We start from the raw sequence: 27154 nt of genomic DNA, 5'->3' as shown, positions 1-27154 counted from the left end.
TATGTTTAGTTGTTGTTGCTGAAACTGTGTAAACCCTGGTGCATTTACAAATGATGTCTAGGCTATGTGCTAATTCCGTTCATGTTTAGTTGTTGTTGCTGAAACTGTGTAAACCCTGGTGCATTTACAAATGATGTCTAGGCTATGTGCTAATTCCGTTTATGTTTAGTTGTTGTTGCTGAAACTGTGTAAACCCTGGTGCATTTACAAATGATGTCTAGGCTATGTGCTAATTCCGTTTATGTTTAGTTGTTGTTGCTGAAACTGTGTAAACCCTGGTGCATTTACAAATGATGTCTAGGCTATGTGCTAATTCCGTTTATGTTTAGTTGTTGTTGCTGAAACTGTGTAAACCCTGGTGCATTTACAAATGATGTCTAGGCTATGTGCTAATTCCGTTTATGTTTAGTTGTTGTTGCTAAAACTGTGTAAACCCTGGTGCATTTACAAATGATGTCTAGGCTATGTGCTAATTCCGTTTATGTTTAGTTGTTGTTGCTGAAACTGTGTAAACCCTGGTGCATTTGTGCTAATTCCGTTTATGTTTAGTTGGAAACTCAACTATTTTTTGCAAGTGAGACAAAATAATTGCGAAATAATTGATTCATTATATTACCAGGTGGTGGTGCAGTGTGCAAGTTACCATTGCAGTGGAGAATAATTCATAGTTAGAGTGTAGAGAGATACCCTCAACCCCACACTAATGTTTTAATATTGCCAAGTGAGAATGTAGATTATATTTTCCTTTTATTGACAAGTAAAAAGGCGTAGGCTACATGGCAAGATAGAATCCGAATATTCTCCGCAAAGACGATAGCTACAACCCCTCCTCTCGCCCGCTTGTGCACAACGGACGCCAAGGTAACACAATGTACACAGATACAGGAACGAGAACAATTCATAATTTTCTAAACCAAGCTGCGGATCGAAGACCCGCGAATTAAAGGTAGATTTCTGTTTTAGAATAATACGGAATTTTAAAGTTCCGTTATTTATTAAAGAGTATCTATTGATTGATTATTATTATGGAATTTCCAACGGTGTCATCTCATAACAGATAAACCTAGGAGAGTTCATCAAGGGTTGAGAATATAATCCATTATAACAATTGAAGAGAATAGAAATGGTCAACATTTACAGAGGTAGCTATTAAATTGAATAGTAATTGGTGGTTGGGCTCACTGTTATTCCCTAAAGATGCCCCCAGAAGGAGGGAAGTCAGATATGGAGAGGATTGGAGTCTTCAAGGAAATGGGATACATCTCCATTGGAGACAAATACACCCCTTTAATTCAGCGTAAGTACAACATGTCTAGATAATGACAGTGGACAAAGGATTTCAACTAGATGATATATATTGCACACTATTGAAGTATATACAGACAAGTAAGGCAAGATGCGATAGATGGATGTAATATTTATGGTAAAAAAATGTAACGTTAAATCCTATTTCACCTACCATTTAAGGTCCCTGCAATGAGTCTGCTCAGAAGGGTAAACAAATACTGACTGGTGGGGCCACCAAGAAGAAGTCAGGGTTACAAGTGGGCTACTTTGACACTCACTTTAAGCGGGTCTTTGAAAAAGAAGCCCTCACAGACCCTGTGAGGCTCGCCCGGCAACACAGGAGTCAGCAGTCCAAGAAGAACGTAGGCAGCGCCTTCCTCCCCAGCAATGGAGAAAAGAAACCGTAAGCCATGAGATCATTTTTATTTTTCACAGACGTGCTTAATGGCAGAGCACACATCTACTTGAGGTTTAGGCTTAACAAGACTTTAAAAGGCTGCATTAGAACAGATGGTGAATAGACACGATCGCCTTGTTTTGGTGATGATCTTGATTACATTAAGAGACTTAAACATTTAAAAAAATAAAGAATTGATCTCTCTGACCAAAACAGACAATGTAATTTATATGAAATAGTTGAGGTTGACATGGTTACAGGCTTAATTTGAATCAGCGCATGAGAAGGATCTCCAGAGCTCCGTTTCCACTCCGTCATGCAGTTTGTTCCCCAGCTGCATAATGCATTCTGTATTCCTTTACCATTCAGAGTCATATGTTTTCTGTTTGGCCCTAATCAACTCAGAGACCAGGGCTGTGGCCCAAACGGCACCTTATTCCCTATATAGCCCTATGGACCCTGGTCAAAGGTAGTGCTCTATATAGGTAATAGAGTTCCATTTGGAACACAGCCCAGGAACCAGGGATCAGAGACCATGGAAATTACTGCTGGCCCAATTAAATTAGACCTGAGCAAACTATACTGCATTTCTTAGACAGTTGCTCCACTTGCTCCAGTGGCATGCAGCGATTGATGCCAGAACTTGGCTTACTCCCATTATTCAAGGTCAGGGGTTGGCAGCTACTACGGAACTCTGAGTGGTCCCATCCAGGCCATGAGTCCTATGAAGGTCCCCAGGAAGCCGTGCAAACCATCAGGCAAGAACATCCTCACCAACCCACCCAAGAGGGGAAGTGGATACAGGTTCAGTATGTCTGTAGATGATGGGATGTGTCCCAAATGGCACCCTATTTCCTATATAGTGCACTTTGTAGAGATTAAGGGACCATTTGGGATGCAACCATGGTGTTGTTTCACTATACTTAACAGTACAGTATTCTGTTTTCATGCATGGATAGTGATGGAGCCTTTTGTCCCATAGCTATCCGAATGTCACCCTGTCCAAAGTTGTCCCTTACTCCTCAGACCCCTATGACAGAGCAAATGAGATGTTGAAGGTGAGAGGCCAGGAAAATAGTAGTGTTGAAACCACAGATATCTAAATGTAATTATATGGTTGAAACAGTGTCCAAGACAATCATTTATATCCAGAGGTGCATGTGTTCTCTAACTATACAAGTGAGTGTATGTTTTTCAGAAAGAGACAGTAAGCCATAAAGCTATGCTGAAAGGTGGTGCTTTCCACTTGAACCTCCACCCAAAGGAATGTTTCGACAACAACCCGTACAAACTGGACAAGCCTCTGCCACCTCTGAAGAGATTGGAGGAGAAGAAGAGATTTGTGGTTCCCTTCAAACCCAGCTCACCAAACAAAACAGTGAAAGTGCAGAGAGGATACAGACATCAGACCTTAGGATTTATTATTACAAGTGTGTGTGTTATGAGGAGATTTTATGAGGTTTTCTCTGTTTTAGATTGGCGGCATGAAAGCAGGTACGTTTGACATTTACCCCTCTCACTCTGCTGACCCCTACATCACCCGGAGATCCAAATCTGTGACCGTGAATAAGGAAGGAAAGGTATTCCACCCATCTCCCGGACCAAAGAGCACCCCCGTGAAGAGCATCATCAGTGTTAATGTGAACAGGTGAGACTCCATCTCTTCCATCCATATCCTCTCAGACAGAATCATATTTTGAGGAAACTGTGTTTGACTGTTCAGGTCTTTGGTTTTTCAGGACAGTGCACTCTGCAAACTACACCATGAATATACCATCTGTTATGGCATACTGATGTGAAAACTTGCTATCTGAGGTTGTACTGAATTTATGTTGTTCAAATATCAATATATTTTTATAATCTTTCACATTGATATTTTAAGTTTTTGAAAAATCCAGAATAGCACTAAGAAATGTTGCTGTCCTGTTGAGTGAGTAAGCTGGACGCCCCACCATGATGCCTGACCTGCACTGAATGATTGATGAGTCTCCATGGAAACTCCTATCAAGTAGACAACCGGCTCCTGTTGGATTTTATTGACGTATTAAAGGCGTACTTTGACATTCCGATGAGCTTTTTGTTGACTGATTTAACTGATTTTATAGTGTAGTTTAATGCTGACTAGTTCAATGCAGACTATCTTGAACGTGGTAATAACAGAGGACATGACACAAACAAGATAATACGTTTGTCTTCTTTTTTTATTACCAATGGTAACATATTCAGAAAAGCTTTCAATCACAAGGCACAGTTGGTATTCACAAGGCATAACAAACATATTCCTTTTTAAAAAGATAAATGGTTGCGTTTTTGACGGTGATAAGCAAATTCACAATTGCATCATAATGTCCACAGATATTGATATGTTCAGTTCAGGGTGTTAAGTTGATGAACGCCACTGTAGTATGGCCTATCCACAGTGCAGCTTGTGAAACCATATATCATGTATTTTGTCCTGAAACATTCTGTATGAGAAGGGGAGTGGCAAGTTACAGTTCTGGCTCCATTTGGACAGGTCTGTGCATTTCCCAGTCCACTGGTCTCAAGCCGTGGGGTAAACGGTGATGACATCGTGTCCCTCTGGAGGTATCGTCCGGGCGCGGGCGTGGGTCTCACAGTACAGCTGCCCCTCCACAAAGACGTAGCCCCTCTGCTTCAGGTTGACTTTGCAGTCGGAGCACACGAAACATCCAGGGTGGCGGAACTTTTCTCTGGCCTTCACCACTGTGCCTCTGCAGGGGACAAGAGAGAGTTTACTGTCTTACTGTGGGAGCAGGGGACAAGAGAGTGTTGACTGTCTTACTGTGGGAGCAGGGGACAAGAGAGTGTTGACTGTCTTACTGTGGGAGCAGGGGACAAGAGAGAGTTGACTGTCTTACTGTGGGAGCAGGGGACAAGAGAGAGTTGACTGTCTTACTGTGGGAGCAGGGGACAAGAGAGTGTTGACTGTCTTACTGTGGGAGCAGGGGACAAGAGAGAGTTGACTGTCTTACTGTGGGAGCAGGGGACAAGAGAGTGTTTACTGTCTTACTGTGGGAGCAGGGGACAAGAGAGAGTTGACTGTCTTACTGTGGGAGCAGGGGACAAGAGAGTGTTTACTGTCTTACTGTGGGAGCAGGGGACAAGAGAGAGTTGACTGTCTTACTGTGGGAGCAGGGGACAAGAGAGTGTTGACTGTCTTACTGTGGGAGCAGGGGACAAGAGAGAGTTTACTGTCTTACTGTGGGAGCAGGGGACAAGAGAGTGTTGACTGTCTTACTGTGGGAGCAGGGGACAAGAGAGAGTTTACTGTCTTACTGTGGGAGCAGGGGACAAGAGAGAGTTGACTGTCTTACTGTGGGAGCAGGGGACAAGAGAGTGTTGACTGTCTTACTGTGGGAGCAGAGGACAAGAGAGAGTTGACTGTCTTACCGTGGGAGCAGGGGACAAGAGAGTGTTGACTGTCTTACTGTGGGAGCAGGGGACAAGAGTGTTGACTGTCTTACTGTGGGAGCAGAGGACAAGAGAGAGTTTACTGTCTTACTGTGGGAGCAGGGGACAAGAGAGAGTTGACTGTCTTACTGTGGGAGCAGGGGACAAGAGTGTTGACTGTCTTACTGTGGGAGCAGAGGACAAGAGAGAGTTTACTGTCTTACTGTGGGAGCAGGGGACAAGAGAGTGTTGACTGTCTTACTGTGGGAGCAGGGGACAAGATAATTGACTGTCTTACTGTGGGAGCAGGGGACAAGAGAGAGTTGACTGTCTTACTGTGGGACCAGGGGACAAGAGAGTGTTGACTATCTTACTGTGGGACCAGGGGACAAGAGAGTTGACTGGCTTACTTTGCCTAACCTTGTCTACCAGACACTTCCTCCCAATGCTCTGAATTATTGTTATTATACGCTGTGTGCAATTAGCCTAGGCAGGAGGTTATACTTTGCCATCCAGATAGATTTATGGATCCAAAACCACCATAGCTCTAACCATACCCCACTTAGATCTTGGTCTTATGCAACAGCAGATGTGCCCCACCACATCAAAAGTATCAGAGGCAGGTATATTCCCTTACTCAATCCTTTCATGTACTTCTTACTTTCATCCCCCAAAACCAAAAGATGAGAGAGGACAGATCTGGCAAGGTAGACGCTGTCATCTTGTGTTTCCTCACCGCAAAAACATTCCTGCCATGGTTTCTCATTACCTGCCTGTTCACATGTGTATAATGTAGCGGAGGTCCTTCGTGGTTTATTAATACATTCTTCTTGGTTTAGTCATTATCCAGAACATGAAGAGGGTAGGATCAGACGGGTCATTGGGCGAGGGTAGGATCAGACGGGTCATTGGGCGAGGGCAGGATCAGATGGGTCATTGGGCGAGGGTAGGATCAGACGGGTCATTGGGCGAGGGTAGGATCAGACTGGTCATTGGGCGAGGATAGGATCAGACGGGTCATTGGGCGAGGGTAGGATCAGACGGGTCATTGGGCGAGGGCAGGATCAGACGGGTCATTGGGCGAGGGTAGGATCAGACGGGTCATTGGGCGAGGGCAGGATCAGACGGGTCATTGGGCGAGGGTAGGATCAGACGGGTCATTGGGCGAGGGTAGGATCAGACGGGTCATTGGGCGAGGGCAGGATCAGACGGGTCATTGGGCGAGTGTAGGATCCGACGGGTCATTGGGCGAGGGCAGAATCAGACAGGTCATTGGGCGAGGGAAGGATCAGACGGGTCATTGGGTGAGTGTAGGATCAGACGGGTCATTGGGTGAGTGTAGGATCAGACGGGTCATTGGGCGAGTGTAGGATCAGACGGGTCATTGGGCGAGTGTAGGATCAGACGGGTCATTGGGCGAGGGTAGGATCAGACGGGTCATTGGGAGAGGGCAGGATCAGACGGGTCATTGGGTGAGTGTAGGATCAGACGGGTCATTGGGCGAGGGTAGGATCAGACGGGTCATTGGGAGAGGGCAGGATCAGACGGGTCATTGGGTGAGTGTAGGATCAGACGGGTCATTGGGCGAGGGCAGGATCAGACGGGTCATTGGGCGAGGGTAGGATCAGACGGGTCATTGGGCGAGGGCAGGATCAGACGGGTCATTGGGTGAGTGTAGGATCAGACGGGTCATTGGGCGAGGGTAGGATCAGACGGGTCATTGGGCGAGTGTAGGATCAGACGGGTCATTGGGCGAGGGTAGGATCAGACGGGTCATTGGGAGAGGGCAGGATCAGACGGGTCATTGGGCGAGTGTAGGATCCGACGGGTCATTGGGCGAGGGCAGAATCAGACAGGTCATTGGGCGAGGGAAGGATCAGACGGGTCATTGGGCGAGGGTAGGATCAGATGGGTCATTGGGCGAGGGAAGGATCAGACGGGTCTTTGGGCGAGGACAGGATCAGACAAGTCATTGGGCGAGGGCAGGATCAGATGGGTCATTGGGCGAGAGTAGGATCAGATGAGTCATTGGGAGAGGGCAGGATCAGATGAGTCATTGGGAGAGGGCAGGATCAGATGGGTCATTGGGAAAGGGTAGGATCAGACAGGTCATTGGGTGAGGGTAGGGTCAGATGGGTCATTGGGCGAGGGCAGGATCAGATGAGTCATTGGGCGTGGGCAGGATCAGATGAGTCATTGGGAGAGGGCAGGATCAGATGAGTCATTGGGCGAAGGCAGGATCAGATGAGTCATCGGGCGAGGGCAGAATCAAATGAGTCATTGGGAGAGGGCAGGATCAGATGAGTCATCGGGCGAGGGCAGGATCAGATGAGTTATTGGGAGAGGGCAGGATCAGATGATTCATCGGGCGAGGGCAGGATCAGATGAGTCATTGGGAAAGGGCAGGATCAGATGAGTCATTGGGCGAGGGCAGGAACAAATGAGTCATTGGGAGAGGGCAGCACCATGGCACTCCAGTGCCTTATTTCCTGTCAGCCTGGGTAGTGGGTACTCACACTATGCCGTTTCCACACTTGTCACAGAGGGGTAGTTTCTGTAGCGATCCCGCAGGTGTAGGAGGCTTTGTCACTGGAGCTCTTACACTTCTAGTAATCAACGGCTTTGCTCCTATTAATGCACAAAACATTGGTTTACTGCGGTGTTAAGGTGTCAATCCCTGCTACGTGTAATCCGTTTCCACCCATCCCTGCTCATTCTACCTTTTATCAATAAATAATTACTAAAACGTGTACTTTGTTATTAAGTGCCTTCAGAGTGGATCAGTTGTCTGTATGCTTAGATTTAGCTCACCATCAGTCTCCACGTGTTCCTGCAGAGCCTTAAAGGAGCCTGACTGACGTGGTTCACGTGGCCTATCCTGGTCATCCTGGAGCATCCGGTACACATGAGACTCCTTGATGGAGGACAGTGTCTTACCACTAGGATGCAAGAGGGAGAGGAGATAGGATTTTATCATATGATACCTTTTTCTGGAATTCCTCTGGCCTTCACCATAATATACAGTAGCAGTCAAAAGTTTGGACACACCTACTCAAGGGTTTTTCTTAATTTGAACTTTTTTCTACATTGTAGAATAATAGTGAAGACATCAAACCTATGAAATAACACATGGAGTCATGTAGTAACCCAAAAAGTATTAAACAAATCAAAATATATTTTATAATTTAGATTCTTAAAAGTAGCCACCCTTTGCCTTGATGACAGCTTTGCACACTTTTGCATGCTTCAACCAGCTTCAACCTGGAATGCTTTTCCAACAGTCTTTATTGAGTTCCCACATATGCTGAGCACTTGTTGGCTGCTTTTCCTTCAATCTGTGGTCCAACTCATCCCAAACCATCTCAATTGGGCTGTGTCACGCCCTGATGTCACGTGTCACGCTCTAATATGTCTGCCTGCCCTGATCTCGAGCCTGCCTGCCGCTCTGTACCTCCTGGACTCTGATCTGGTTTTACCTTTTGCCTGTCCAAGACTATTCTCTTGCCTAGCCCCTTTGGAACTAATAAATATCAAATGCTTCAAACCAACATCCTCCCGTGTCTGCATCTGGGTCTGGCCCAGAGTCCTTATAGGTTGATGTTGGGTGTTTGCGGAGGCCAGGTCATCTGATGCAACACTCCATCACTCTCCTTCTTGGTCAAATAGCCCATACACAGCCCAAAGGTGTGATGGGTCATTGTCCTGTTGGAAAAACAAAGGATGATCCCACTAAGCACAAACCAGATGGGATGGCGTATCGCTGTAGAATGCTGTGGTAGCCATGCTGGTTAAGTGCGCCTTGAATTCTAAATAAACACAGACAGTATCACCAGCAAAGCACCCCCACACCATCACACCTCCTCCTCCATGCTTCACGGTGGGAACCACACATGCGGAGGTCATCTGTTCACCTACTCTGCATCACACAACGGTTGGAACCAATAATCTCAAATTTGGACTCATCAGACCAATGTCCGTTGCTCATGTTTCTATGACAAAGCAAGTCTCTTCTTATTATTGGTGTCCTTTAGCAGTGGTTTCTTTGCAGCAATTTGACCATGAAGGCCTGATTCATGCAGTCTCCTCTGAACAGTTGATGTTGAGATGTGTCTGTTACTTGAACTCTGTGAAGCATTTATTTGGGCTGCAATTTCTGAGGCTGGCAGCTCTAATGAACTTATCCTCTGCAGCAAAGCTAACTCTGGGTCTTCCTTTCCTGTGGCGGTCCTCATGAGAGCCGGTTACCTCTAATGAACTTATCCTCTGCAGCAAAGCTAACTCTGGGTCTTCCTTTCCTGTGGCAGTCCTCATGAGAGCCGGTTTCGTCATAGGGCTTGATGGTTTTTGCAACTGCACTTGAAGAAACTTTCAAAGTTCTTGAAATTTTCCGAATTGACTGACCTTCATGTCTTAAAGTGATGATGGACTGTCATTTCTCTTTGTTTATTTGAGCTGTGCTTGCCATAATATGTACTTGGTCTTTTACTAAATAAGGCTATATTCTGTATACCATCCCTACCTTGTCATTACACAACTGATTGGCTCAAACTCATTAAGAAGGAAAGAAATTCCTAAAATGAACTTTTAACGAGGCATACCTATTAATTCAAATGCATTTCAGGTGACTGGTGACATGAAGCTGGTTGAGAGAATGCCGAGAGTGTGCAAAGCTGTCATCGAGGCGAAGAGTGGCTACTTTGAAGAATCTCAAATCTAAAATATGTTTTGATTTGTTTAACACTTTCCATATGTGTTATTTCATAGTTTTAATGTCTTCACTATTATTCTACAATGTAGAAAATAGTAATAATAAAGAAAAACCCTTGAATGAGGAGGTGTCCAAACTGTTGACTGGTACTATAATGTAAGCAGAGGTTGTTAAATTTGCACACACACGCACACACACGCACGCACGCACGCACGCACGCACGCACGCACGCACGCACGCACGCACGCACGCACACACACACACACACACCTATGATTACCTTAGAGGGACCTGTTCCTCTACTGAGGTGACCTGAGCTAGCTGCTGAGCGGCCGAGACGTTGGCCTCAGAGTACAGGTTAATGGGGGAGTTATACTGAGCACTGGGGGCCAAGGGTTGGTCTGTGCCGGAGTTAGCAGACAGGGGAGGGTCAAGGGGGGAGAGGGGGACCACCGTCTGATGGCCATTTCCCATCAGGCCTTGCGGAGGAGGGCACTCGCTGAGGGCGGTGGTCAGTGATTGCAAAGCCAGAGGTAGGGCAGGGGAGAAGAGACAGCACAACACATGAAAGAGACAGGAAAGATGGAAGATGAGTTATTGCAGCTATATAGAAATATTACAATCAGTAAGTATAAGATCATTTACTCTGTGACTGAATAAAACTGACTATGGTATTACTGCATCAGTAGGGAGATGTTGAAACTAGTATTACTGTATTACTGCATCAGTAGGGAGATGTTGAAACTAGTATTACTGTATTACTGTATCAGTAGGGAGATGTTGAAACTAGTATTACTCTATTACTGTATCAGTAGGGAGATGTTGAAACTAGTATTACTGTATTACTGTATCAGTAGGGAGATGTTGAAACTAGTATTACTGTATTACTGTATCAGTAGGGAGATGTTGAGACTAGTATTACTGTATTACTGCATCAGTAGGGAGATGTTGAGACTAGTATTACTGTATTACTGTATCAGTAGGGAGATGTTGAAACTAGTATTACTGTATTACTGCATCAGTAGGGAGATGTTGAAACTAGTATTACTGTATTACTGCATCAGTAGGGAGATGTTGAAACTAGTATTACTGTATTACTGCATCAGTAGGGAGATGTTGAAACTAGTATTACTGTATTACTGCATCAGTAGGGAGATGTTGAAACTAGTATTACTGTATTACTGCATCAGTAGGGAGATGTTGAAACTAGTATTACTGTATTACTGCATCAGTAGGAGATGTTGAAACTAGTATTACTGTATTACTGCATCAGTAGGGAGATGTTGAAACTAGTATTACTGTATTACTGTATCAGTAGAGAGATGTTGAAACTAGTATTACTGTATTACTGCATCAGTAGGGAGATGTTGAAACTAGTATTACTGTATTACTGCATCAGTAGGGAGATGTTGAAACTAGTATTACTGTATTACTGTATCAGTAGGGAGATGTTGAAACTAGTATTACTGTATTACTGCATCAGTAGGGAGATGTTGAAACTAGTATTACTGTATTACTGCATCAGTAGGGAGATGTTGAGACTAGTATTACTGTATTACTGCATCAGTAGGAGATGTTGAAACTAGTATTACTGTATTACTGCATCAGTAGGGAGATGTTGAAACTAGTATTACTGTATTACTGTATCAGTAGGGAGATGTTGAAACTAGTATTACTGTATTACTGTATCAGTAGGGAGATGTTGAAACTAGTATTACTGTATTACTGCATCAGTAGGGAGATGTTGAAACTAGTATTACTGTATTACTGCATCAGTAGGGAGATGTTGAAACTAGTATTACTGTATTACTGCATCAGTAGGGAGATGTTGAAACTAGTAGTACTGTATTACTGCATCAGTAGGGAGATGTTGAGACTAGTATTACTGTATTACTGCATCAGTAGGGAGATGTTGAAACTAGTATTACTGTATTACTGCATCAGTAGGGAGATGTTGAAACTAGTATTACTGTATTACTGTATCAGTAGGGAGATGTTGAAACTAGTATTACTGTATTACTGCATCAGTAGGGAGATGTTGAAACTAGTATTACTGTATTACTGCATCAGTAGGGAGATGTTGAAACTAGTAGTACTGTATTACTGCATCAGTAGGGAGATGTTGAAACTAGTATTACTGTATTACTGCATCAGTAGGGAGATGTTGAGACTAGTATTACTGTATTACTGCATCAGTAGGGAGATGTTGAAACTAGTATTACTGTATTACTGCATCAGTAGGAGATGTTGAAACTAGTATTACTGTATTACTGCATCAGTAGGGAGATGTTGAGACTAGTATTACTGTATTACTGCATCAGTAGGGAGATGTTGAAACTAGTATTACTGTATTACTGCATCAGTAGGGAGATGTTGAGACTAGTATTACTGTATTACTGCATCAGTAGGGAGATGTTGAGACTAGTATTACTGTATTACTGCATCAGTAGGGAGATGTTGAAACTAATATTACTGTATTACTGCATCAGTAGGGAGATGTTGAAACTAGTATTACTGTATTACTGCATCAGTAGGGAGATGTTGAGACTAGTATTACTGTATTACTGCATCAGTAGGGAGATGTTGAAACTAGTATTACTGTATTACTGCATCAGTAGGGAGATGTTGAAACTAGTATTACTGTATTACTGCATCAGTAGGGAGATGTTGAAACTAGTATTACTGTTTTACTGCATCAGTAGGGAGATGTTGAGACTAGTATTACTGTATTACTGCATCAGTAGGGAGATGTTGAGACTAGTATTACTGTATTACTGCATCAGTAGGGAGATGTTGAAACTAATATTACTGTATTACTGCATCAGTAGGGAGATGTTGAAACTAGTATTACTCTATTACTGTATCAGTAGGGAGATGTTGAAACTAGTATTACTGTATTACTGTATCAGTAGGGAGATGTTGAAACTAGTAGTACTGTATTACTGCATCAGTAGGGAGATGTTGAAACTAGTATTACTGTATTACTGTATCAGTAGGGAGATGTTGAAACTAATATTACTGTATTACTGCATCAGTAGGGAGATGTTGAAACTAGTATTACTGTATTACTGTATCAGTAGGGAGATGTTGAAACTAGTATTACTGTATTACTGTATCAGTAGAGAGATGTTGAAACTAGTATTACTGTATTACTGTATCAGTAGAGAGATGTTGAAACTAGTATTACTGTATTACTGTATCAGTAGGGAAATGTTGAAACTAGTGACCTTTGGCCTGCAGGTAAGAAGAGCTTAGGCCTGACGTTAAACTTGTGTTCAAAGTAGCCCAGGTCCTGTAAAAAACAGAAGAGGATGAGGCAGAAGAGGAGTTAGAGAGGCGCTCTGAGGTTATAGAGTGAGAGAGGAGAGAGGAGCAGCCAGGGAGAAGAAGAGGCAGGGTTAGTGACACCAGGTGGAGGAGGGGAGAGGTGGGGTCCACGGGGCATCAGGAAGGGGGTCCGGATCAGCCTGGCACTTACTCACCCCTCATGCTTATCGTGAACAAGGCCTGGGAGCTGTCCGTGCAGGGCGTCCTGGATGTTGCCTGAGGAGTAGAGGCCTATGGGGGTGTTGTAGGAGGAACTCACCACCTGGCGTCCGTTGTCTATGGTGGCCGCAGCCATGAAGGGCTGGGCGCGTCGGTTGTGACCTGTACCGATAGGTTTCAACTCCTACATGTGGAGCAAGACAGAGACACACACTGCATGCAGCTATACAAGCTATACTGTACACAAAGTTATACAAGCTACACGGTACACACACTGCATGCAGTGGTCAAAGTTATACAAGCTACAAGGTACACACACTGCATGCAGTGGTCAAAGTTATACAAGCTACAAGGTACACACACTGCATGCAGTGGTCAAAGTTATACAAGCTACAAGGTACACACACTGCATGCAGTGGTCAAAGTTATAAAAGCTACAAGGTACACACACTGCATGCAGTGGTCAAAGTTATACAAGCTACACGGTACACACACTGCATGCAGTGGTCAAAGTTATACAAGCTACAAGGTACACACACTGCATGCAGTGGTCAAAGTTATACAAGCTACAAGGTACACACACTGCATGCAGTGGTCAAAGTTATACAAGCTACACGGTACACACACTGCATGCAGTGGTCAAAGTTATACAAGCTACACTGTATGTATCTGAAGAACCACTATAACCCTAGAAATGCCTGAAGGGGACAATTTAATTCAATTGAATTGAATACCAGTAACTCTACACAACCACACAAACACCAGGAGAGGGATTGATGTGAATCGGAATGTAGTCCTTAACCTAAAAACATTTATTCCTTCTGCTACTTACTTGCTGTTCTGCCTCTAAATTGAGCTTGAATGGGTTTGCTTTCCCATCCTCTGTGACTTGGGGTGACCACATTTTGGTCTCAGGCCTGCAAGACAGAGAAAGAGTCAACGGTCAGTCCAACCCTGATATACAGCAGCCTTCCTTCCTGACATTAAATAATACATCCAGATCAAACCGTAGCCAGACAGGCCAGCTGCTTAGCATTTTGACCCAAACATGGCCTTGCTGCACTCGTAATTTACATCAGCGCCTCGAGCATCTCTGACCCCACGCAAGACTCTCAAACAGTTTCATGAGGTTATGAATCAAAGAGATGGAATGCAGCCCTGGCATTTTGACTGAGCGCCGTGCGCCCGGCAACCACTCATAAAGGCCTAACAAGTTCACTATGCAGCTCTATAGCTCAGCCAAAGACAGGCAGTCAATGTTTCCCCTTGACTTACTATTTTTGTACCTTTTTTAAACTTTGCCTCATTGGGAAGGGCTCGCAAGCAATCATTTCACGGTAAAGTCCACACCCGTTGCATTCAGCGTATGTGACAAATAAAACGGGATTTGATTTCCTTTTTATTTCTGTTAGCTTGTAGTGTGTATGTATTGACAGGTATGTGTAACTGATAGCTGCACACACACACACTACATGTTAATGTTTTTAAATGTATGTCAATTGTAAAGTCTGTAATGTGTTTTTGTTCTGTGTGGGACCTCAGTAAGACCTCAGTAAGTCCTCAGTAAGACTTACTGTCTCCATCGGCGACTGCTAATGCGGATCCTGATAAAAAAAAGCTTGAAAGGAAGAAATGTCATGACTGCTAGAGTATTCAACATTGTGTGGTGTGTATTTAAGCAATAAGGTCCGAGGTGGTGTGATATATGGCCAATATACCACGGCTAAGGGCTGTTCTTGGGCACGATGCAACGGGGAGTGCTAGGACACAGCCCTTAGCCGTGGTATATTGGCCATATATGACAAACCCCCGAGGTGCCTTATTGCTATTATAAACTGGTTACCAACGTAATTAGAGCAGTAAAAATAAACGTTTTGTCATACCCGCGGTACACCAAAGCTTTCAGCCAATCAGCATTCAGGGCTCGAACCACCCAGTTCATAACTATCTATCTTTCATGCGTACACTACTGTTAACAAAAGTTGACCATAGATGGCTGGTGTCCTTGTACTTGTGTTATCATCTTATTACCAGGTGCATCCTAAATACACCCTATTCCCTATATAGTACATTACTTTTGACCAGGGCCCTATTTTGACCAGGGCACAACGTAGTGCATTACAAAGGAAATATGGTGCCATTTGGGACACAGGCCAGTCATTCTGCTTGCTCACCTACCTCTCAATCTTGAGGCCGAGCTGGGAGGCAGGGTCTTTGATCTTGTTCTGGGCCTCGCTGTGAGTCATGCACTCTGTACTCACACCCTCTATGGCCAGGATGATGTCACCGGGGCACAGGTTGGCCAGCGAGGCTTTGCTGCCAGGCGTCACCTAGAAACAAAGCACCACTTCAGTTTGAACAGTTCTAACGGGGCACAAATGTGTGGGAGAAGTGACGGGGAAGCACAGTGGTTGGTAGACATTGCAGTACACTGGCTGTTTCAACATAATAGCTACACCTAGAGTATGAATAGGAGTCCATTCTGTGTTTTACATGCCCTATAAATAAAGCTGTGTGGATGACGTGTCCATCACTGTGTGGTGCCAGACTACAGTACATGGGATAGGGGATTACACTATTGACAGCCTGCTGATCTAACTGCTTAGGCATCCATTCTGTCTCCAAGCCTAGAACCCCCCCCCCCCCCCTCCTCTCTCTCCACTCTCCCCCCCTCTCTCCACTCTTCTCACCCCTCTCTCCCCCTCTAATGGGGCCTGACAACATCCCCTTGCCCCTCTCCTACCTGGTCAGCGTCATTCCAGAGGTGGTCACCTCACCCCTCTGCCTCCAGGTTCTTACCTTAACCCTTCACCATGCCTGGGCCTCTCCACCTGCCCCCCCTCACTACTTTCCTCCCCTGTTGTTCTGTTGAAAAGGCAGATTAATGCAGACTGGGGTAATCTATCTGGCTATTTATGGCTGGATGATTCATTTGGGCTCTGTTACGTTACGCTGCCTGTATCATATATCTTCTACGAGGGAAACAACTTGATAACAGCTGCCTCCTTTACGTTCCTGTTTCATATTACTCCTCATTTGAACGTGGTGTACATGTCCTAACTCTAACCTGTATAAACCAAATACAGTACATGAACTTCTTTGGTATGCTATACTGTATGGTATCAGGAGCCATGTCCTCAGTATCAGGTCACATACTGCAAACTGTTGTCTGTGTGTGGTTTCATACTACTCTGTTGTCTCTAACAGACATCTGGAATTACTGAGTGAGAACCTCTCACACAGAGGAACCACACCATCATGACACCTCTCACACAGAGGAACCACCATGACACCTCTCACACAGAGGAACCACACCACCATGACACCTCTCACACAGAGGAACCATCATGACACCTCTCACACAGAGGACCCACACCACCATGACACCTCTCACACAGAGGAACCACCATGACACCTCTCACACAGAGGAACCACACCATCATGACACCTCTCACACAGAGGAACCACCATGACACCTCTCACACAGAGGAACCACACCACCATGACACCTCTCACACAGAGGAACCACACCATCATGACACCTCTCACACAGAGGAACCACCATGACACCTCTCACACAGAGGAACCACCATGACACCTCTCACACAGAGGAACCACACCACCATGACACCTCTCACACAGAGGACCCATCATGACACCTCTCACACAGAGGAACCACACCACCATGACACCTCTCACACAGAGGAACCACCATGACACCTCTCACACAGAGGAACCACACCACCATGACACCTCTCACACAGAGGAACCACCATGACACCTCTCACACAGAGGAACCACCATGACACCTCTCACACAGAGGAACCACACCACCATGACACCTCTCACACAGAGGAACCACACCACCATGAAACCTTTCACACTGAGGAACCGCCATGACACCTCTCACACAGAGGAACCGCCATGACACCTCTCACACAGAGGCACCACCATGACACCTCTCACACAGAGGACCCACTATGACACCTCTCACACAGAGGAACCACCATGACACCTCTCACACAGAGGAACCACACCACCATGACACCTCTCACACAGAGGAACCACCATGACACCTCTCACACAGAGGAACCACCATGACACCTCTCACACAGAGGAACAACCATGACACCTCTCACACAGAGGAACCACCATGACACCTCTCACACAGAGGAACCACCATGACACCTCTCACAGAGGACCCACTATGACACCTCTCACACAGAGGAACCACCATGACACCGCTCACACAGAGGAACCACCATGACACCTCTCACAGAGGACCCACTATGACACCTCTCACACAGAGGACCCACTATGACACCTCTCACACAGAGGAACCACCATGACACCTCTCACACAGAGGACCCACTATGACACCTCTCACACAGAGGAACCACCATGACACCTCTCACACAGAGGAACTGCCATGACACCTCTCACACAGAGGAACCACCATGACACCTCTCACACAGAGGAACCACCATGACACCTCTCACACAGAGGAACCACACCACCATGACACCTCTCACACAGAGGAACCACCATGACACCTCTCACACAGAGGAACCACACCACCATGACACCTCTCATACAGAGGAACCGCCATGACACCTCTGCATGACAGGACAGGAAGTAAGAGCCATTTGAGAAGGAGGGGCTTAAAATACGTCCGCCACACACACAGTCTCAGTTCCACACTAATACACATCCTCATGAAATCACATAACCACTCATACTATTCAAACCTATACGCATACAAAACACAATTAGATAGCAGCCATAACCACACATTGTTACAAGATAAAAGCAGACTGGCATACAGTACAAGCAGAAGCAGACTGTTTGCAGTTTAGTCACATACTGGAACACCTGTTTCCTGTTTTGACGTAGGCATCATCAGTAATGGCTTTGACAACATTGTGAAAAACATGCCATATAGACCCAGAGGCACCTCTCAGAGAAGAGCACTGCACAAGTAAGGACATGCTATCCACATGAAGATATCACTACCAGCCAATTCCCGGCACCTTATGACCAATCCTTTTCAGACAGATGGGACTCATATTATAACACTAATCCCTATGGGCTCTGGTCAAAACTAGTACACTATAAAAGGAATAGGGTGCCATTTGGGACGAATACCAACAGTATATAACCCTGGTTTTCCGTTGCTTCTCAGTTATTTTTGTATGAGCAATACACCATGATTGTTGGGTGGTTGGTTTTAATAGAATAACAGCTGGGATTTTAGCAGTAATGTTGCAGAATGTTGTTGTTGGATAGACGTCACAAACCTAATCAGCAGAGGAAACAATTAGGCATCATTGAAATAACCATGGTTATGATAAGACACATTTGGCCTAAATTGTAGATCACTATTGTATTCCCAGACCCTGACTATGGCATGGATATGTGTTCTGCTTGGCATGGATATGCGTTCTGCTTGGCATGGATATGCGTTCTGCTTGGTTCTGGTCTTAATCACAAATGAGGTTCTGATCTTAATCAGAATGTAGGTTTTGGTCTTAATCAGAAATGAGGTTCTGGTCTTAATCAGAAATTAGGTTATGTTCTTAATCAGAAATTAGGTTCTGGTCTTAATCAGAATTTAGGTTCTGGTCTTAAGAATTTAGGTTCTGGTCTTAATCAGAAATTAGGTTCTGGTCTTAATCAGAATTTAGGTTCTGGTCTTAATCAGAAATTAAGTTCGGGCTTTAATCAGAATGTAGGTTCTGGTTTTACTCAGAATTTAGGTTCTGGTCTTAATCAGAATTTAGGTTCTGGCTTTAATCAGAATGTAGATTTTGGTCTTAATCAATTTAGGTTCTGGTCTTAATCAGAAATTAGGTTCTGGTCTTAATCAGAATTAAGGTTCTGGTCTTAATCAGAAATCAGGTTCTGGTCTTAACCAGAATTTAGGTTCTGTCACGTCCTTAAGACCTTAGTTCCTTTTTTATGTCTCTATTTTTGGTTTGGTCAGGGCGTGAGTTGGGGTGGGCATCCTATGTTTTGTTCTATGTTTTGTATTTCTGTGTTTGGCCTGGTATGGTTCCCAATCAGAGGCAGCTGTCTATCGTTGTCTCTGATTGAGAACCATACTTAGGTAGCCTGTTCCCACCTGGTGTTTGTGGGTAGTTGTTTTCTGTTTTGTGTGTCTTCACCTTACAGAACTGTTTAGTTTCGTTCACTCTCTCTCTTTGTTGTTTTTGGTTATTGCAGTGTTCAGTTTATTTATTAAAATTAACATGGACACTTACCAAGCTGCGTTTTGGTCTGATCCTTCCTATTCCTCGTCTTTACAGGTTCTGGTCTTAATAAGAAATTAGGGTTGGGCTTAAATCAGAATGTAGGTTCTGGTTTTACTCAGAATTTAGGTTCTGGTCTTAATCAGAATTTAGGTTCTGGTTGTACTCAGAATTTAGGTTCTGGTCTTAATCAGAATTATGGTTCTGGTCTTATTCAGAAATTAGGTTCTGGTTTTACTCAGAATGTAGGTTCTGGTCTTAATCAGAAATTAGGTTCTGGCTTTAATCAGAATGTAGATTCTGGTCTTAATCAGAGCGATGTGGATCAAATCTGGCTGGTTAGCAGGAACCTGTGTCATTATGGGTCATATCTGTCTCTAACTCTGGACCGCTCTCTTCAAGCGAACTACAAAAATCTCTGAAACTGGAAACACTTATCTCCCTCACTAGCTTTAAGCACCAACTGTCAGAGCAGCTCACAGATTACTGCACCTGTACATAGCCCACCTATAATTTAGCCCAAACAACTACCTCTTTCCCAACTGTATTTAATTAATTTATTTATTTTGCTCCTTTGCACCCCATTATTTTTATTTCTACTTTGCACATTCTTCCATTGCAAAACTACCATTCCAGTGTTTTACTTGCTATATTGTATTTACTTTGCCACCATGGCCTTTTTTGCCTTTACCTCCCTTCTCACCTCATTTGCTCACATCGTATATAGACTTGTTTATACTGTATTATTGACTGTATGTTTGTTTTACTCCATGTGTAACTCTGTGTCGTTGTATCTGTCGAACTGCTTTGCTTTATCTTGGCCAGGTCGCAATTGTAAATGAGAACTTGTTCTCAACTTGCCTACCTGGTTAAATAAAGGTTAAATATATATTTTTTTAAAGCCCACAGTTAATCATAGTTAATGTTATCCAGCTAATGATCATTCAAAACCTCCAAGAAGTAGCATTGGATCACAATTAAGTAATAAGGACATGAACTTGGAGGAATGAAAAATAACCAGCTTTTCATTGGTCCCAAATACTCTGGGTTACAGTGCTGGGTTACATTATATACCATTAGCACCATTCCTGAAAATATTTCAAACATGAGCCAGAACATGAAAGTGCAGCTCAAGGATCATCTACAGTCAGCTGGAATGCTGGAGGAAGTATTCACTAAGTCTTGCTGCGTGACTCTTAAGTAAACCTGTGACCTCCCCATCCTAGCTCTCGTCAGCCACAACACATTTGTATGCTAAATGGTACCCTATCCCCTACATAGTGCATTCATTTTGGTCTAAAATAGTGCACTATAAGGGAATAGGGTGTAATTTTGGTCAAGAAGCCCAGGCTCTTCCAGTCCTACACTACTAACAGTCTGCTAAGTGTCTCAGTCCTACACTACTAACAGTCGGCTAAGAGTCTCAGTCCTACACTACTAACAGTCTGCTAAGAGTCTCAGTCCTACACTACTAACAGTCTGCTAAGAGTCTCAGTCCTACACTACTAACAGTCTGCTAAGTGTCTCAGTTCTACACTACTAACAGTCTGCTAAGTGTCTCAGTTCTACACTACTAACAGTCTGCTAAGTGTCTCAGTTCTACACTACTAACAGTCTGCTAAGTGTCTCAGTTCTACACTACTAACAGTCTGCTAAGTGTCTCAGTTCTACACTACTAACAGTCTGCTAAGTGTCTCAGTCCTACACTACTAACAGTCTGCTAAGAGTCTACACTACTAACAGTCTGCTAAGAGTCTCAGTCCTACACTACTAACAGTCTGCTAAGAGTCTCAGTCCTACACTACTAACAGTCTGCTAACTACTAGAGTCTCAGTCCTACACTCTCAAGAGTCCAGTCCTACACTACTAACAGTCTGCTAAGAGTCTCAGTCCTACTAACAGTCTGCTAAGAGTCAGTCCTACTAACAGTCTGCTAAGTCTCAGTCCTACACTACTAACAGTCTGCTAAGAGTCTCAGTCCTACACTACTAACAGTCTGCTAAGAGTCTCAGTCCTACACTACTAACAGTCTGCTAAGAGTCTCAGTCCTACACTACTAACAGTCTGCTAAGAGTCTCAGTCCTACACTACTAACAGTCTGCTAAGAGTCTCAGTCCTACACTACTAACAGTCTGCTAAGTGTCTCAGTCCTACACTACTAACAGTCTGCTAAGAGTCTCAGTCCTACACTACTAACAGTCTGCTAAGAGTCTCAGTCCTACACTACTAACAGTCTGCTAAGAGTCTCAGTCCTACACTACTAACAGTCTGCTAAGAGTCTCAGTCCTACACTACTAACAGTCTGCTAAGAGTCTCAGTCCTACAACAGTCTGCTAAGAGTCTCAGTCCTACACTACTAACAGTCTGCTAAGAGTCTCAGTCCTACACTACTAACAGTCTGCTAAGAGTCTCAGTCCTACACTACTAACAGTCTGCTAAGAGTCTCAGTCCTACTAGTCTGCTACAGTCTGCTAAGAGTCTCAGTCCTACACTACTAACAGTCTGCTAAGTCTCAGTCTACACTACTAACAGTCTGCTAGAGTCTCAGTCCTACACTACTAACAGTCTGCTAAGAGTCTCAGTCCTACACTACTAACAGTCTGCTAAGAGTCTCAGTCCTACACTACTAACAGTCTGTTAAGTGTCTCAGTCCTACACTACTAACAGTCTGCTAAGTGTCTCAGTCCTATCCCTTCTACTCCTTCAGCAGCTCGTTACGGACCCGGGTCGAGGGGGGTTCCTGGGGCAAGAAGGGGGTGCCTGGGGGACGAGGGGGGTTCCTGGGGGTCGAGGGGCGTTCCAGGGGGCTGAGGGGTAAGAAGATATGTGCTCCTGGCTGTGACAGGTGTGACTGGAGATCTCCATGGTGCTTCAGTAGACATCCAGGCCGTTTGGCCCTGTTGGGGAGGGTAGCCGTCATTCATAGAGACAAGCATATACAGTACGTAGCCCTGAGTCATGTTGCAAATGTTCCTCATTTTAAAGTCTTATCATTTGCTTGAATAAGCAACAGCTCACCTTATCCATTCTAGTGTACCGCCCTCCACAACATAAACCTAATAGTTTGTTCATTGCAGGATTTCTCTGACCAGCTGGCTTTGGTCATGTTTAAATATGACAGAGTTATTTAAAGAATGCACTAGCCAGGGAGAGTTAGAATGTGCTACATGCCACAGGGCTTACACACTACCAAGGCCATAGTGTTGATCTCCTGATGTCCTATGGTCTGAATATTGATCACTTGGAAACTATTGATGTGTTTGTCTCTGACCATCTCATTATTGTTTTTAAAATGCTTTCTCCTAAAAATGTCTGCCACCCCTAGCCTCCTGAGTGGTGTGCAGCAGTCTAAGCCACTGCATCGCTACAGACCTGGGTTCGATCACAGCCGTCACAGCCGTCCGCGACTGGGAGACCCATGAGGCGGTGCACAATTGCCCCAGTGTCGTCCGGGTTAGGGGAGAGGTTGGCCAGCCGGGATTTCCTTGTCTCATTGCGCTCTAGTGACTCCTTGTGGCAGGCCGGGCACCTGCAAGCTGACTTCCGGTCGCCAGCTAGAAGGTGTTTCCTCCGACACATTGGTGCGGCTGGGTTGTGGGTTAAGCGAGCAGTGGGTCAAGAAGCAGTGCGGCTTGGCAGGGACGTGTTTTGGAGGATGCATGGCTCTCGACCTTTTCCTCTCCCGAGACCGTAGAGGAGTTGCAGCGATGGGACAAGACTGTAACTACCAATTGGATACCAAGAAAAAGGAGAATTAAAAAAATAAAAGTCTGCCCCAATCGCTCTCGCATCATCAAGTGCTAGTACATTCACCACTGCTTTTATATCCTCTTCTAATGATCCGGGTCTTTGTCGTCATACCGCTGATTTGCTGAACAGTTTCACTGAAATACAGTGGATTCGGAAAGTACTCAGACCTCTTGACTTTTTCCACATTTTGGTACGTTACAGCCTTGTTATAAAATTGATTAAATCGTTTTTTCCCCTCATCAATTTACACACCATACACCATAATGACAAAGAAAACAGGTTTTTAGATATCTTTTCAAATTTATAACAAATAAAAACTGAAATATCACATTTACGTAACTATTCTGACCCTTTATTAGGCACTTTGTTGAAGCACCATTGGCAATGATCACAACCTCAAATCTTCTTGGGTATGATCTTACAAAGTTGGCACACCTGTATTTAGGGAGTTTCTCCCATTCTTGTCTGCAGATCCTCTCAAGCTCTGTCAGGTTGGATGGGGAGCGTTGCTGCACAGCTATTTTCATGTCTCTCCAGAGATGTTAGATCGGGTTCAAGTTCGGGCTCTGCCTGGGCCCCTCAAGGACATTCAGAGACTTGTCCCGAAGCCACTTCTGGGTTGTTTGGCTGTGTGCTTAGGGTCATTGTCCTGTTGGAAGGTGAAACTTCGCTCCAGTCTGAGGTCCTGAGCACTCTGAAGCAAGTTTTCATAAAGGATCTCTGTACTTTGCTCCATTCACCTTTGCCTCGATCCTGACTTGTCTCCCAGTCCCTGCTGCTGAAAAACATCCCCACAGCATGATGCTGCCACCACCATGCTTCACCGTAGAGATGGTGGCAGGTTGGTGGCAGGTTTCCTCCAGTCGTGACGCTTGGAATTCAGGCCAAAGAGTTCCATCAGACCAGACAATCTTGTTTCTCATGGTTAGAGAGTCTTTAGGTGCCTTTTTCCGTCTGGCCAGTTCTGCAGAGATGGTTGTCTTCCTGGAAGGTTTTCCATCTCCACAGAGGAACTCTGGAGCTCTGTCAGAGTGACCATCGGGCTCTTGCTCTTGCTCACAGGCGGGCAGCTAGGAAGAGTCTTGGTGGTTCCAAACTTCTTCCATTGAAGAATGATGAAGGCCACTGTGTTCTTGGGGGCCGTCAATGCTGCAGAAATATTTTGGTACCCTTCCCCGGATCTGTGCCTCGACACAATCCTGTCTCGGAGCTCTACGGACAATTCCTTTGACCTCATGGATTGGTTTTTGCTTTGACATGCACTGTCAACTGTGGGACCTTATATAGACAGGTGTGCCTTTCCAGATCATGTCCAATCAATTGAATTTACAACAAGTGAACTCCAATCAAGTTGTAGAAATATCTCAAGGATGATCAGTGCAATTCTCATAGCAAAGGATCTGAATACTTATGTAAATAAGGTATTGCTGTTTATTATCTTTAATACACTTGCAAAAATGTCTAAAAACCTGTTTTTGCTTTGTCATTATGGGGTATTGTGTGTAGATTGCTGAGGATTTTTCTTTATTTAATCCATTTTAGAATAAGGCTGTAACTTAACAAAATTTGGAAAATGTCAAGGGGTCTGAATACATTCCGAAGGTACTGTATATCAGGCTACTTTAAAATCAGTGGCATCAGTTAAAACAATAATAAACTGTCTGCCAGTCTCACTTTGGTTAAATGACCACAGTCATGCCTTAAAAAGTGAACTTAGAAAGGCTGTATGTAAATTGAAGCCATGCAAATTTCATGTATTCTATGACGTCCAGTAATGACGGATCTGATGAGAAATTATGTTGCTTTTAAAGATGCAAACTATTTCTCTACCCTGATCTCTGAGAAGTACCCTGATCTCTGAGAAGTACCCTGATCTCTGAGAAGTACCCTGATCTCTGAGAAGTACGCTGATTTCTGAGAGGTACCCTGATTTCTGAGAAGTGCCACAACTCGAAAATTTTGTTTAAGACAATTGAGTATGTTGTCAGTGGCCCCCTTAACAATGACATGCTTGCATCCCCTGGTCTTGGCGAACAGTTTTTACGATTATTTTCTACAGAAAACATAGAACATTTTAGATCTCAGAATGACAGTAGCCTACCCCATACCAGAATTTCTGGTCAAGAGGCAACTACTCTGAGACTGTCTACTGCTTCCTTTTACTCTTTTGACCAAATATCCTTTGAGTCCCTCCTTGGTACTGTTCCTCACATGAAGACCTCCCCCTGACCCTTGGACATGGTCCCTACTGCACTACTAAAATAAGTTATCCATACTGTTGGCCCCAACATTCTGTGTATTGGAAATAGCTCCCTGACCTCTGGCTCCTTCCCAGCCTATTTTAAAACTGTTCTGGTCCAACTTCTCCTTAAAAAGCCCAATCTATACGCCTCCTCATCTCTAAACTTCCTTTTTTATCCAAGATGTTAGAAAAAGTTGTTTTAAAGCATTTGGTGGCTTATTTGAGTATGAGTACGAACAACAAATCACTTCACAGCACAGAAACGTCTTTACTGAAAGTCAGTAATTACTTTCTGTTGGCTGACGATGCTGGTGAATGCTCTATCCTAGTTTTTTAAATATTTTTTTTGATACTATTGATCATAACCTTCTTGTCGACAGATTGGAGAGGTGGGTGGGAATCTACGGCAGTGCCCTTGACTGGTTCAGGTCATACCTATGTGGCAGACATTTCTCAGTGACCATGGGTGGTTCAGTATCATCCCCAGCACTTATTTACTATGGTGTCCCTCAGGGGTAAATTCTGGGCCCCATCCTGTACATTTACCCTGTACATGAGTCCCCTGGGTGACATCATCCGCAATCATAAAATTCAGTTTCACTGCTATGCAGATGACATGCTACTTTATTTACCAAACAGACCCAGTGATCAAGCTAGCATAGCAAACCTTCAACCAGTATCTTGCTGACATCAAATGTTGGATGTCTAACAACTTCTTCCAGCTCAATGATATGAAATCAGAGGTTGTTTTATTTACCTTGGTCATTTGTCCACCAGTGTAAAACCTAGGTCCAGAAACCTTGTGTCTTCTTTGACACAGACCTAAATCTTGAGCTACATGTAAAGGTTGTCCAGTCCTGCTTTTATTATTATCTATATATAAAGCAAAAGTCAAGTTTTTTTTATTTGTCACTGATATACTGTATAGAAAGTTCTACATGCTTTTAATTCCTCAAGCCTAGATTACTGTAACTCTTTGTAAGCCTGTCTCAGTCAGAAATCACTCCATTGTCTACAGTTAGTTCAAAATGTTGCCACTGCATTTAACAGGCACCAGAAAATGTAACCATATCACACCTACGAGTCAATTTTAGAATATATTTCAAAATGGTATTAATCACGTTTAAGGTTGGTCAGTGGGCACTCACCCTGGTGATGGTCAGGGGCTGGTTGAAGTCCTTCCCTCCATTGAGCCTGAAGCCCCAGGGGGCTGGCCCATCCAGGACCACATTCTGGGGCATTATCTTCCTAGCTGTCACCCTGTTTCTGGTAGAGCAGCAGTCACAGCAGCAGTAGGCTAATCTCTCCCTCCACACTCTCTCTCTCTCTCTCTCTCTCTCTCTCTCACACACTCTGTCTCTCTCGCGCACTCTGTCTCTCTCTCTCTCTCTCTCTCTCTCTCTCTCTCTCTCTCTCTCTCACACACACACACAGACACACTGCTCTTCCAGAGCTGATTGGCAGCCCCTCTCTGGCCAGGAGCCTTTATAACAGGCCGCTGGGCATGTTAGGAGGATGCCCCGCCCTCAGAGTGAAGTCATCCGGCTGTCTGAGGACCTCTGAGGCAGAGTGCTAGAACCTACCCTGTCAGTTACTCTCTCTCTCTGTTTATCTCTCTCTCACTC

The 27154-nt window shown here is 44.4% G+C and overlaps 2 protein-coding genes across 8 annotated transcripts; one reads left to right on the top strand and one right to left on the bottom strand.

Moving 5' to 3' along the window:
* Nucleotides 1–638: 638 nt before the first annotated feature.
* cfap96 (cilia and flagella associated protein 96) lies at nt 639–9930 on the top strand. 4 transcript variants are annotated; one of them, XM_029659411.2, is made up of 8 exons: nt 639–946; nt 1198–1297; nt 1468–1690; nt 2351–2488; nt 2667–2742; nt 2883–3062; nt 3160–3332; nt 9717–9930. In XM_029659411.2, the coding sequence occupies exons 2-8, from the start codon at nt 1198–1200 to the stop codon at nt 9718–9720; spliced, it is 894 nt and encodes a 297-aa protein (XP_029515271.1). In that variant the 5' UTR covers nt 639–946; the 3' UTR covers nt 9721–9930. The 4 variants fall into 4 exon arrangements, with proteins under 4 accessions (XP_029515271.1, XP_029515268.1, XP_029515270.1 ...); XM_029659408.2 differs by lacking the exon at nt 9717–9930 and adding an exon at nt 3424–3750 and having other exon boundaries at nt 639–861; XM_029659410.2 differs by lacking the exon at nt 9717–9930 and adding an exon at nt 3567–3750.
* pdlim3b (PDZ and LIM domain 3b) lies at nt 3865–27081 on the bottom strand. 4 transcript variants are annotated; one of them, XR_010463923.1, is made up of 9 exons: nt 26678–27081; nt 15468–15619; nt 14122–14206; nt 13286–13473; nt 10084–10302; nt 7907–8034; nt 7612–7723; nt 5096–5280; nt 4333–4416 (listed from the first exon to the last, which is right to left on the bottom strand). XR_010463923.1 is itself a non-coding variant. In XM_029659404.2 (8 exons), the coding sequence occupies exons 1-8, from the start codon at nt 26768–26770 to the stop codon at nt 4227–4229; spliced, it is 1167 nt and encodes a 388-aa protein (XP_029515264.2). In that variant the 5' UTR covers nt 26771–27050; the 3' UTR covers nt 3865–4226. The 4 variants fall into 4 exon arrangements, 3 of the variants coding, with proteins under 3 accessions (XP_029515264.2, XP_064874551.1, XP_029515266.2); XM_029659404.2 differs by lacking the exon at nt 5096–5280 and having other exon boundaries at nt 3865–4416; nt 26678–27050; XM_065018479.1 differs by lacking the exons at nt 5096–5280; nt 13286–13473 and adding an exon at nt 13031–13095 and having other exon boundaries at nt 3865–4416; nt 26678–27012.
* Nucleotides 27082–27154: the final 73 nt, after the last annotated feature.

This window comes from Oncorhynchus nerka, linkage group LG5, assembly GCF_034236695.1.
Source record: "Oncorhynchus nerka isolate Pitt River linkage group LG5, Oner_Uvic_2.0, whole genome shotgun sequence".
Taxonomy (NCBI): Eukaryota; Metazoa; Chordata; class Actinopteri; order Salmoniformes; family Salmonidae; genus Oncorhynchus; species Oncorhynchus nerka.
The sequence above is the reverse complement of the archived record's forward strand: the minus strand, read 5'-3'. Positions and strand labels throughout refer to the sequence as shown.